The 13,984-nt window shown below is 33.6% G+C and overlaps 1 protein-coding gene across 1 annotated transcript; it reads left to right on the plus strand.

The window, feature by feature from the left end:
• Nucleotides 1-1,013, plus strand: LOC126688969 (major allergen Pru av 1-like). Its single transcript, XM_050383927.1, has 2 exons — nucleotides 1-284; nucleotides 491-1,013. The coding sequence occupies exons 1-2, from the start codon at nucleotides 101-103 to the stop codon at nucleotides 787-789; spliced, it is 483 nt and encodes a 160-aa protein (XP_050239884.1). The 5' UTR covers nucleotides 1-100; the 3' UTR covers nucleotides 790-1,013.
• The last annotated feature ends 12,971 nt before the right edge of the window (nucleotides 1,014-13,984 follow it).

The following is a 13,984-nucleotide window of genomic DNA, read 5'->3' on the forward strand; positions in this document are numbered from 1 at the left end:
ACCCTCTACTCCGTTACTACTCACATCTTCAAAGCTCATCAAAACACTCCTTAATAGTTCATTTTTTCTTTGATCACTACAAAACTCTTTTTAAGTCATCATGGGTGTCTTCACTTATGAATCTGAGGATGCCTCTGTTATCCCCCCAGCTAGGCTTTTCAAGGCCTTTGTCCTTGATTCTGACAACCTCATCCCAAAGGTTGTACCACAGGCCCTTAAGTCCACTGAAATAATTGAAGGAAATGGAGGACCTGGAACCATCAAGAAGATTACCTTTGGCGAAGGTCAGCTTCAATATTTATATCTAAGATGTAAATTGATGGTATTTAAAATTACATTTGAGTGAAATTGACAAAGAAATTGCTATATGTGACCACAAGACGTAAACAAGTCCAAAACTACAAACAAGATATTAGATTTTTTTTTTTTTTTTTCGGGTTTCTTGGCATATGATAGTAAAGAAGTAACAAATCTTGTCTATATTTTGCAGGCAGCCATTTGAAACATGCAAAGCACAGGATTGATGTGATTGACCCTGAAAACTTTACATATAGCTTTAGTGTGATTGAAGGTGATGCTTTGTTTGACAAGCTAGAAAATGTTTCTACTGAGACCAAGATTGTGGCAAGCCCTGATGGAGGATCCATCGTGAAAAGCACCAGCAAGTACCAGACAAAGGGTGACTTTCAACTCACGGATGAGCTAATCCGGGGAGGTAAAGAAAAGGCCTCTGGAGTTTTCAAGGCTGTTGAGGCCTACCTCGTGGCACACCCTGATCTCTACAACTAAACCTTGTGTTTATTTATGTTGGTGTGTCCCATTGGCAGTTCAGGTTGCGGCTTTTTCTTTTTCTACTTTTGTCTAGTCAAATTTTGTTCTTTGGCTTGCTAAATAAAGAAGTTTGCGCTTGTCATTATCTGCTACCTAGTGAAGTTCAAGTATTGTAAGTGAATAATGTGTTTTTGTTTCAATAAATATATTTAATGAGAATGAATCATTTTATTGCTTACAAATTGTGAGTACATTTATTTCTCTTGGGAAATCCAAACAAAAAATTTAATTTCCAAGTTTTGAACAATTTAAACATCTTTAACATTTAGGTGCAGAGATCTGCATTGCGGCACTTAATAATAATACATAAATCATGATTTCCAAGCTGTTAGCTATGAAAACTGCTGGCCCAAGAAGCATCCGTAAATCATCATCCCTATCCCAAAGAGAAGAAAAGTCCCTGTAGAGTGTTGTGTAAAGGCAAAAGCAATGCAACTGATCACTACTACTCCTTGAAATTTAATGCAAAATGCACTCATCCATCCATTACATCTGATATTCACTTTTTTAGTGTAGAGCATGAAACGTTCCTATCTGTGATGTGATTCTAGGACACTTGTTATCGCAAAGGGATAAACTACACATGTTTACATCAAAAGAGTTCCAAATTGACATGATTTTTTTTAGTTGTGAAATCATGAGTATCGTCATATTCAACTTTCACAATTTTGACGTTCAAAACATACCGTTAATATTGAATTTCATGTTCTACATGTTCTTAACCAAAAAAATAGAAGCTAAATACCATAAAAGATAAACTACATATTTGGTCCCTATCATTTACACCATATTTCAATTTGGTCCCTAACCTTTCAAATGAGTCAATTTGATCATCTAACCTTTTCAATATCATGTTAATTTAGTCTCTGTTATTATCTCTTGGATAGAAATTGTTGACATTACAAACAACTAAAATAAAAAATTAGTTTCCATTGATGTGGCAAGAAACTAAAATTTTATTTTGACTATTTGTTATATCAGCAATTTTCATCTAAGAAATAATAGAAGGGACTGAATTGACACAACACTAAAAGGTGAGGGACCAAATTGACACAATTGAAAGGTTATGAATTAAATTGCAATATGGTTGTAAAGGATAGGAACCAAATACATAATTTACCCTACCATAAATTATACTTCACAATAGTACCCAAAATAATCCCTTCAATTTTGTAAATGAACAGTAATAATTAAATTTTGTAAATGAACAGTAATAATTAAACTTTGTAACACACTCAACTTTACTAGGTCCCCTCAAAAAAAAAAAAAAAAAAAAAAAAAAAAACTTTATTAAGGGTTTTGACATGTTCTTAGTAAACCAAGTTATCTAATGCATTAAAATCGAAGGATGGATTCACAATGTTTGTGGATAGGTTTTATCACATAACCTGTCTAGGTGCATTGAACAAATATTTTCCATAAGATAATCAAGTAGATTGCGTTGGCCTTTTTTTATAGGTAAATCCATTAGCAGGATAGATAGTAATGACTGTGATGAGTTTGAGAGTGAGCATTGGTTCCTTCCTTTGACTCATTTATTCATTTAAGCTTAGGGGTATCCCCTCGAAGCCCCCAGGCGCTTGTTCCCTACCTGCCCTAGCACACAACTGCTTCCACTGTCTATAGGATACTAATTAATCCCTTCACTTCTTAATTTCATAAGTGAATATTGAGACTTCAAGTGACACCCTTTAAGAAACTAAAGGGATGTTCTTAAGGGAATCATAATCGCATTATGCGGTCATCTCCCGTGTATTATGCTTGAAGACAAGAAGGCAATAGTTGTCCTAGTGATAGGGCAAAAATCGGGGGGAAGGACAAAGGAAAGAGTGATGCCTACATTAAATCAATTGATTCGTCATGGTAGAGAAGAAAAACAGCACATAAACCGTACTCTAGCTTTGGATCAATGTCCTCAAAAGGAAAGAGTATGCCCACGTGTTTCAATGAGAACACCGAAAAAACTTAATTCAACTCTATGTAAGATTTCACAGAATCGATCCCCCCTTTTACTATACATAAATATGTGGAGCTCAGGGCGTTTGGAAACACGGGAGAATGTTTTTTTGCTGATATTATTATTGACATTCAATACTGGGTCATTCGTAGCAAACCTATACCTTTCCTATTTACTCGACGAATTAAAGGGGTTGGTTTACGGGTAAAACCTCTGTAACTTCATGGTACAGATTGGCAAGTTCCTATTTGGAAGGTTGCAGCTTCTTTCTTAACCACGGAAGTTTCTACTCCTACTAGGTCTTTCTTCCACCTATGGGTATTGCCGACATAGACTAAGGTCGGGTGGTCGGGAAGGATGTATGTGAGGCCAACTACTTCCTATTCATCAGAGATGAGTGCAGCTTTCCAATATGAAGAGAAGGAAGTCCGACTGGTATCAAAAAAAAGCAATTGTGAATTGAGACCTTTTCTTTGGCCTGTTTTCATGCAGTTTCAGAAAACTTGCAAGTCACGGATTAGTGCGTTCTGCACCACCAGTAGCCTAAAATCAAAGGTGGCGCGGGTTGATCTCTCTAGTTAAGGCTGCATTCATTTATTCAACTTGACACGTGTGAAAGGCTTACTCTCCTAGTGGCTCGGTTTGGTCTTGCTCCCTCCCCACTAAATCACAATGTGCTATGTTAATGTATATCATCACCTTTATTTATCAATATATTTATTATTATTATTATTATTATTATTATTATTATTATCATCAATATAAACAGTTATTGATTAAGTGACTAACATATATTAAGTTCACTTTGAGTCTGGTGCTACCAATTAAGATTAAGATGTTGAAATCAACCATGATATGATATTTAACTTTTAACATCAAATGTTTTGTTTTTGTTTCTTAGCAAAAATTAAAATAAAATGAAATTGTTGTTTCAATAAATGTTATTTATAAGGGGGATTTTCAATGCAACTATTAGGCAATATTGTTACAGTCACAACTCTTTTATAAGTCACAACTGAGAGAAAATTCAATTAGATTTTAAATTGGATTTCAATTAGAGTCCAATTTTTCCCCATGTATCCCATCTAATCTAAGTCTTTAATTTTTTGTGCCCAGTGAGTTAATTCAGTGTAAAATTAGATTTCAATTAAAGTGTAATTTTGTGCCACATGTCCCGTCTAATCTAAGTTTTTTTCTAATTTTTGTGTTAAGTGAGTTAATTCAATGTAGAAAACGAGGAGTCCAATATAAATAAACTATAAAAAACCTAATCATATATCTAACTCTATATATAAAATTAGAGAAAGAGAGAGTTTGAATGAATTTATATTTATGAGCCATTTTTTGTGTAAGTAAAATTAATTCAAATTTAAAATTCATTTATGTAATATATCATCAAAATTGGACTTTACTTTTGTTAGTTTTTCAATACAAATTTAATTGTTTAGATTTTTGCTGTTATTTTTTCTTTGAACTGATGAGCATATTTTTTATACTGATTCTATTAAGATATTTTGTATGTGAAAATCTTGGACATAATAAACTTTAATTGAGTTTAATGATCTCATGCGCCTATCTCCATTCAATTTAAGAAATACGATTGAACCATGATATGATATTTAACTTTTAAAATCAAATGTTTTGTTTTTGCTTCTTAGCAAAAATTAAAATAAAATGAAATTGTTGTTTCAATATATGTTATTTAATTATAAGGGGGTTTTTCAGCAACAACTATTAGGCAATATTATTACAATCACAACTTTTCTATAAGTCAAAACTAAGAGAAAATCTATTTACATTTCAAATTGGATTTCAATTAGTGTCTAATTTTGCACCATGTATCTCATCTAATCTAAGTTTTTAAGTATTTGTGCCCAGTGAGATAATTCAGTGTAAAAATTAAATTTCAATTAGAGTGTAATTATATGCCACACGTCTCATCTAATCTAAGTTTTTTTAATTTTCATGTTAGGTGAGTTAATTCAATGTGGAAAATGAAGAATCCAATATAAATAAATCATAAAAAAACCTAATCATATATCTAACTTTATATATAAAATTAGAGAATGAGAGACTGTGAATGATTTTATATTTATGAGCATTTTTTTGTGTAATTGAAATTAATTCAAACTTATAAGTCATTTATGTAATATACCATCAAAATTGGACTTTGCTTTTGTTAGTTTTTCTATACAAATCAAATTGTTTAGATTTTTGCTGTTATTTTTTATTTGAACTAATGAACATATTTTTTATATTGATTCTATTAAGATATTTTGTATGCGAAAATTTAAGAAATAACAAACTGTAATTGAGCTGAATAATTTCATGCTCATATCCCCATTCAATTTAAGAGAAACAATTGGACTAATTTATTCTTTTATTTTGTGTTGTATTTAGTAGAATTTCAAAGGTTGTGATTGTGAATTTTTTTTTTTTTTTTTTAAGAGGAAACGATAGTAGATTTTATTAATTAAGAAACATGATATACAATGGAAAAGAGAAAGAGGGACATATGACCCCCTTTTTCCTCTTTTGCAACACTAGCATACGCTAGAGTAGCACGATTACATCATAAACAAGGAAAGAAAAGAAACAAAGAAAAAAATTCAAAATCCAAACTGCTGTAAGAAAAACGAGTCTTCTCTTAAATGCCCTGAAAACCTGAAAAACTGCCAAACGACATCTTCCTGGTATACATGGACATCAAAAAGAAGAGGTTTTTTTTTTTTTTTTTCATGCTCAGCATGTTTGCCTTGCAACCTCCATTGATCCCATAGTTGACACAACACCTTACTCATTCTCCACAATTTTGTGTTTCTTTTTTTTCATAACACCAGTAGCCTCCTTAATCAAATTTTCTACTTGCTTCCTTTTATGCCCAGGTTCCACATCAACAATTGAAGAATTAATAAGAATCTGAGATATTGTGGTAAGCCTCTTCCAATTCTTCATTGTTTTCGGGCTTCCAATTGTAGACTCCTCCACAGACTCAACTTTTTTTGAGCTATACAAAGATTGACTCACACCTTTATCTTAATTATCACTTCTTTTGGGCCGGCTCTTAGCAGTATTCTTGTTTCCTTGCACGTTACCACAACCAACCTTAAAACCTATCTTTGATCCCTCAAAACCCGGTGGAGATACTTGCTCACCTTGTTTCCCCCATTAAGTCATGATTGAGGATGACAGTATCCTCATCCATGACTACCACCTTAATCAAATTAGAGGAAATCACACTATCAAATGGAGTCACTTTTGAATTTGAAAAATCTGAATCAATTTGATGGTGCCATTGTGGTTCATTCCCTTGATTCTCGGCCTCCACATTTATGGGTTTTGATGGTTCAATAACTGCTCCCACCATGATTATAGAGTCAAGCAAAAACGCACTTGGAGAGGATATTATTGAATCTTTATGAAATAAATGTTGTTGTGCAATTGTCAGGCTTTCCGTTCCAATTTCCTGAAACTTCACCATTTCCTTATCTGTATTCATGCTCCGTTTAGGCCTAGCTGTCATCGGCGCAGTATCAATTTGGACTTTCGGCTCTCCTTGTAGGCGTGGGCTTTGCTAGTCAGTTCTTGAAGTCTTTACTCTGCCCCAAAATCCTGCTGTCATCCATTCCTCGTATGGCCTGTCTTTCGGTATCATGTGTACTCACTTTTCGACATTCCTTTAATTCATGCCCAATTCTTCCACAAGTGAAACACCACCCTACCAACCACTCGTATCGAATCGCAACTCGAACTTCATCTCCCTCCAGGCTAACAACCTTCCCCCCCCCCCCCCCCCCTCTATAGAGGTTTGTCCAACGGAATCTCAATGCGAACCCTACGAAAGCGAGCCTGGTCTGATTTGGAGGCCTTACAATCCACGTCGATAAACTTCCCTAACCCTCGACCAATATCCTGATCGGCTTCTTCATTTATGAGATCAAAGGGCAAGCCCCATATGAGATCTTCTATTACCTCTCAATAGTTCTAAGATCTCGGGATTATGGCATACTAGTCTCTTTGTTTCTTCTCTTCTCAAACAGAGCTCACGAAGCTCTGTTCTTGGTAGGAGCTTTTCTTCTCACTCCGGGTGAACTCTTTTTCTCTTTTTTCCCTGGCTTGTCTAAGGGTGAAAGAGTTGTGGTCATTCAAGTCGTTTCAGCCTTCGGAGTGCCAATATGGACTCGGAGTTCTTGGAGCATATTCAACAAATGAAGTTAACAATAGATGAAGAAGAGGCTATAATTGTACGCCCAGTATGGAGACGAGATTTTGGAAGAGTACTCATTAAGTCTTATAGGACAGTTTCTTACTATCAGGTCCATCAACCCTAGGGCAGCGAAAAACTTATTACGGTTTATGTGGAAACTAGGAGACAATCTGAAGATAGTGGACGTCGACGATGGGCTCTTACAATTCAAGTTCTCAATTGAAAGCCAATTATTGTGGGTTTGGAACAATGGTCCTTGGTGTTTTGACAACCAAATCCTAGCTCTCCGGTGATGGGAAAAAGGCATGACTGCTAGGACAATGAGTTTCACGCATATAACAAGCTGTGATTATGAATTGATATTGTATGTGTAGTATCTAGTAGTGATTTTCAAAATTATATATGTAATACCAGTGTAATGAAAAACTTGACGTAACCAATATCATGAAAATTGGAAGGAAAAACCATTTTAGTAACTCCAAATGTCCTGGTGGAACTAAATGTCCTATATGTTTAATAATCTAAGTTAACATTAATAGCATCACTACAATTCACTATTCCCATACATAAGCACAGGTACATACTAGTTTTTTATAATATTGCAATCATAATTTAATACCTTATAAAATGTGAAAAAAAAAATGAAATTCAGTATTACTTTATATGAATTATGCGAAAAAAAATTATTTAAAGATACTTATGGGTCTTTGTGAAGCACATGGTTAGTCATTTCATTCAACTTGATTTCAATAAAATACAGATTTGACAAATGTGATGTGTCAAATTTGTATTTTATTACCAATAAAATACTTGCTTCTAAATAAGTTGTCTTTGCTTTGGCAAACTAGGATCCTGTGAAAGAAAAATTATTACTTTCACATTGCACACTCCTTATACATCATTAGTATAAAATGTGTACATCAGATATCTACATTTTTAAAGAAATATCCATATTTTTCACATGGTGTGTGTGAAGTATATATAATTTTGAAGTATACGAAAGCATAGGTGTCCATGAAGTATATTTATTTTTCACATGAAAATAAAAAAATATAATAAAAACAATGTTAATAATAGACTCATATGACAATGCTATAAATGGTAAATACTTCAACCAAACTTGTCATGTTATGAAAAATATTTGAGAAAAATTTTATCTGTAGCATTAAGAAAGACTATGTTAAGGAGTACGAAAAACAGTTGTTGGAATTTTTCAATTTAAATTCCTTATGAGACACATCCTCTCTAAAAATAGATAAATCCCTTATACGACTGTCGTTTGTTCTGCTTCACTAAACCATATAACAGAAACAACTTTGCAATTAGCTTCAAAAGCTTTCAATAATAAAAAATTCAGAATAATATTGTTGTGAAAATACAATAATCCAAGATATGTTTATAGCCAATTATAGTCCTTGGTGATTGAAATTTGAAACTTTTAAAAAGTTTTCAAGTCGTTTATGACCAATTGTAAATTTGGGACTTTGACAATTTGCAAAATGGTGCCAGGTTGCATGTGGGTTCAATCAGTAGTGTCCATATTGATCCATACGGTCCACACGGCAACACTTGTTGCGTGCTTCAGCAATGTCCTGCTTCTAGAATTTCTTCTAAAATTTGCCCCAGCTAGCTTGGATAATGATATTCAGAGAGTTTTTTTCCTGTCAAATTTTCACATACTTTTGAATTGCTTTGAACGATTCCTCTTGCTTTGACATGCAGCAATATTCAAACAGCACCATCCATATATGTATACGGCTATAAATTAACATCAATTTGACAAATTACGATTGCTCTAAAACTATGATATATTATTGATAATCTTTAGAGTTTAAATATATAAAATTGTAAATTTAGTCATTTTATTATTAATTCTAACAATATATTTTTTATTGTTTTCAAAGTTTAAATTGATAAGAAATTATTAATTTAATTACTATTACTATAATGATAGTTGTCTAGCATTAGAGTAACCGATGAAAAGAATCTGATTATTAATCCGTAAATTAGGTTCAAACTTTAAAGACAGAATATTAGGTTCAAACTTCGAGATCCATAACTCTGCGAAAGGTCCAAATTACTCAAATTCAAGGTCGTATAACTTTGTTTGTCAAAAAACTTTGTTTGTCATAACTGACTCTCAAAATTGATTTATTGACAAGTTATGAAAACTGAGTTGGCACTTGGCACACCATCTAGAATCAGTTGACTTTCTTTTCTTTTTTTTGAAGTATTTTCCAAATGTAATTTTTTTACTAATATAAAAATTCCTATAAAACGTTATGATGTTGATGTCCTAGTCATATAGGATAAATTCAATAAAAAATATTATTAAAAAAAAAAAAAAAAAGTAACTCTCTGATTTAGAGGGGCCACTTTCACACTGTGAACCTTTGCGCCTTTGGCCTCACTGCCTCAGCCTACGAGTAAAATAAAGTAACTCACTGACTTTCCCACATCCCAAAAACTACAAATCAATCTAGCATCCCAATTCATCCTAGGAGGCTAGCTAGTACTATCATTTTCAAACCATCGACCAGATAATCATGGGTGTTTTCTCTTATGAAACTGAGATCACATCCGCTATTCTCTTTTTTATTTTTTAAAATAAAAGTTAATAATTATGGCAGTTATTAGGCATTTATTTTGATTGACTTTGCATAACTATATGTTTTGTCAATTAAAGAAAACTAGTTGCAGACACACGCAAGAAAATAAATAATAAGTTTTTATTGTAATTTTATGTGTAGTTTTTTTTTAATTTTTTTAAAGATAATTTGTTTTCTCTAAAAATTAAACAATTTTTATTCGGTCTAATTAGGTCTATTTCGGTCCAATTTGGTCCAATTCAGTCCACTCAATCAATTTCGGTCCCCCTTTAGTCCATTTTAAACTAATTGGTTCTTAAATTAATTCTTTTTGTAGGTTTTCTTTTTAAGTTTAACTCAAAATTTCGTTTTCTTTTTTTCTTCATTTTTGGGTTTAAAAGTATGAAATTTTATTATATTTGGAGCTAAACTCTTTAGTTTTGAGTTATAATATATAAACAAAATATTATTCGGTCCACTAAAGTTCTATTCGGTCCATTCAGTTCACAGTGGCCCTATTCGGTCCACATTGCTCCTATTATGTCTAGTTTGGTCCTATTCGGTCCATTATGTGCACGTTTGTCCTATTCAGTCCATTTTGTCTACTTTGGTCTACTTCAGTCCTATTAGGTCTATTATGTCCATTTTGGTCCTATTCAGTCCAGTCTGTCTACTTAGTCCTATTTGGTATAATTTGGTCCTATTCAGTCCATTATGTCCATGTCGGTCCTATTCAGTCCATTATGTCCATGTCGGTCCTATTCAGTCTATTCATTCTTATTCGGTCCATCCAGTCCACCTGTTCCTATTCAGTCCATTTGGTCCTATTCTATCCATTTGGTCCAATTTGGTCCGTTCGAATCACTTCAGTTCATTTTGGTTCACTTCGATCTATTTTTGTGCACTTACATAATGGGAAAATATAAATCTCAAACTTGTAATATCTAAAATCTAAGAATAGTATTTATTGCTGTAACGCTTTTGTTAAACCATATTAATATAACATTTCAGTCCACTTCGGTACAACGAAATTTAAGTAAAAATCTTTCTATAAATATACAAATGTAATCTTTAGGGCAGATATTCATTTGTTTTAACATTGTTACTTTTGAATGAATTGCATGAGGTTGGTTATACATTTAAGCAAAATAAATAAATATATACATATATGTATGTATGTATAATTTTTATTAAAATAAATTGTTCAAATTATTCATTCACTTAAAAAAGATTATCATAATAATCAAAACTCATATCAAACTTATACTGAATATGTATAATTTATTCTCTAAATTTTATTGTAGAGAGAAACAGAGACAGAGACAGATAGAGACTGCTTGTGATAGGAAACTAAAAAATACAACACCAAATCGTATAAACCCAAAACAGAGTTTCAAAAATCACAATGATTCATCAATATAAAGTAGAGTTGCAAGAAAAAAATTTAAAAAAAAAATTCAAGAGAAAGAGAATAACAATTTTTCAATAGAGAATATGAAAGAGAATAATAAGAAATTTATAGAAAATAATATAAGAAAAAAAGTATAAAAAAAATAGTAATAAACACCAAATTATCCACGTCATGTTATATAATAAAATAACATTTGTGGGGCCAGAGAATTTGTGGTCCCGGCCCACTTTCCATTAGGGCCCAAGGCCCGCGCCAAGGAGAGTAGTTGCCGAGGACAAGTAGTGAAAATCCAAATGGCTTAGAGATGCAGCCGAGGATGACCCTATCCTCGGCATCCCGAGGACCAAAAGGGAATAACGACACGTCATCAAAGACAGCCTCCAAAGCGCTCCCAGAAGAAAAGGCGAGTGGAATGGGACTCGTACGGGAGTGCAGTGTGGGAATGGTTCAAAGAAAAGACGTCACCTCCGCATTGAATGCGCCAACAAACGTCCTAGCCACATTGATGGGAAAATACCCCTGAACAGTGTGGCTTCGGTTATTGCAACTAACAAAAAGTGGGGGGAGGCGGCTGATGGAACAGGCACTCGAGTAGTTACCTACCTGATTGACAGATGGAAGGTTAGGATCAACTGAGGAGGGTTATATAATGTAATGATTCATGCGCCAAAGGGGGGAGGGAAAGAATTGTACCCAGAAAGTGAAAGGAATAATAAGAACATTAAGTTCAATGGACAAGGTCCATGGACAAACTTAGTTCACCTCTGTGCGTCCACCATGAACACCATGACTAACCTCTGTCCAGTGACCAAGGCCTAGCCTTTCAGCCGACTCTCTACAAATTTATTGTTTGGGCCTTAAACATTCGAACCCAATAAACCAATTTGGAGTCGTTACAATTTGAGTCCTTACAACATTATATTCTACTATATTTATAATGCAATATGATAACATCTATGAAATCAAAGAGAATAAAAAATATAGCAACTTAAAAACACAAAACATAATCACATCAACCCAAAGTAAAGTTTCAAATAATACAAAAATTCATTAGCCTAAAGTAGAGATGCAAGAAAATATAATAAAATCCACCAAAAATGAAGGAAAAAAATGAGAGAGTGAAAGAAAGAGAAATAACCTTTCGTGTGTGAAAAAACAATGAATAGAATCGAAAAAAGAATTGTAAATTTATAGTAAAATGAGGGAAATAAGAAAAGCAAAAAATAAAGGAAGATAAACAACACCACTACAAATAACAGTAAATTTATAACCAAACAATCATGAGCATAACATCAAACAAACACAAACTATATGAAGAGAACTTAGGGATTAGGTTTTATTTAGGAAGATGGACAAAAAAGTAAATAAAAAATTTTTATAATATATTTTTTAAATATTAAATATATATTAAATATACGTGGGTCAGATCGGGTTAGGCAGATTTATGAATCTTATGACCTTAACCCAACCTGAACCATTATTAAAAAAAAAAAAAAATTCATAGCCCAACCCAATCCACCGATCCTTAAAAACCGACTCAACCCGGCAAGTTTGCCACACACCTCTAGGGATATTTAACAGAATAAAAAAAAAAATGTTTAAATCTACTTTTTAATAATTTTTTTGTGCATCACACAAATTAGCGACTGGCCAAATATATTAAAATAAAACATTATTCTAACAACTTATTATAACCACTAGCTGTTTATTTTTTATTCAATTAGAGTTAAAAATTATACGATCTTTTGATTGCACTGTACATGTATAACTATTACCACTTCACTCAATGCTTCACCAAATTCTTCAAGCATCTGAAAACTATCATCACCATTACTCAAAAAGACTATTCTTTCTTACTTCCAAAAAAAAAAAAAGACTTCAAACATTCAATTTTATCTGACTGAAGGAGCTCAGAATAATTTCACAGAAATGGTCAAGTTGGCTAAAGCGGTGGCTTAATAACGAATATCTGTCTCGTCTCTCATTTTTGGCCGTTCTTAGATTTGACTGAATACATAAAATGGTGGGTAATTGCGTGTATTTATTTGTAAATATTAGTCTTGGTTTGATTCTTCAGAAATCAAATGTCCTACGTTTGAATCTTCTTACATTTAGGGGTTTTTTTTTTTTTTTTTTTTTTTTGAGGTAATAGATAGAACATTATTTGATGTAAGAAACTATAATCAGGTACATGTATGGTCGTGTGTCACCAGACCGAGAACATTACAAGTAGCTGCTGAAACATGACACTTTGGTTGCATAACAGAGGGACCGTAGCAGCCAAAAGAATAGAAAACTAACACTGTGTTGTGCCTAGAAAGAAAAATAATTTTAATACATGCACTACCCCACCATACCCTTGAAAGCAACCACCAAACAATCAAACCTTTCCCCCAGTCACGTACTTGCTTGAGTAGCCGAGAGGGTTTGATATCCAGCAATCAACTGAAGGGCCCCTTCATATATCACTTTGGGTGGTGACTGAACATTTTGGAAGAAGGCTTTTTTCCTTGCATTCCATATCGCCCAAGTCGTAGTGCACCACTGTTCCAACTCCTCTTGTGTCAGTTTCTCTTGCATCAACTTGAAGAGCTGGAAAAAATCTTGCGCATTGTTGCTGCATTTCTGCACTCTTCCTTTAGCCAACGCCCACACATTGCGGGCAAAGGGGCATTCCCACAACACGTGAGCTTCCGTTTCAGGGTGTTGGCGGCAGAACTCGCAGATGCTCTCCACAGCCACTCCTCTCCGATACAAGTTATCTCGCGTCGGCAGATTATTGGACACAGCCCGCCACATAAAATTTCTGATCTTTGGTGGCACCTTGAGGTCCCAGATCATCTTCCATAGCTTGCCGTCCTCCCTAGCTCGTGAGTGTTCTGTTTCCACCCCTTGTTTCAGTCGAAGAGCAACTTGGTAAGCCGACTTAACGGAGAACTCGTGCTTCCTGTTTTCCTTCCATATTAATGTGTCTCTCTGTTGGTCTCTAC

Source organism: Quercus robur, chromosome 6 (assembly GCF_932294415.1).
Source record: "Quercus robur chromosome 6, dhQueRobu3.1, whole genome shotgun sequence".
In the NCBI taxonomy this organism is placed as follows: domain Eukaryota; kingdom Viridiplantae; phylum Streptophyta; class Magnoliopsida; order Fagales; family Fagaceae; genus Quercus; species Quercus robur.

What these genes read in the sequence shown, in the direction of transcription:
- LOC126688969 (XM_050383927.1), top strand. Translation starts at nt 101, where the DNA reads ATGGGTGTCTTCACTTATGAATCTGAGGATGCCTCTGTTATCCCCCCA. An exon ending in GAAGATTACCTTTGGCGAAG is followed by an intron (nt 285 to 490) that starts GTCAGCTTCAAT and finishes TATATTTTGCAG; the next exon opens with GCAGCCATTTGAAACATGCA.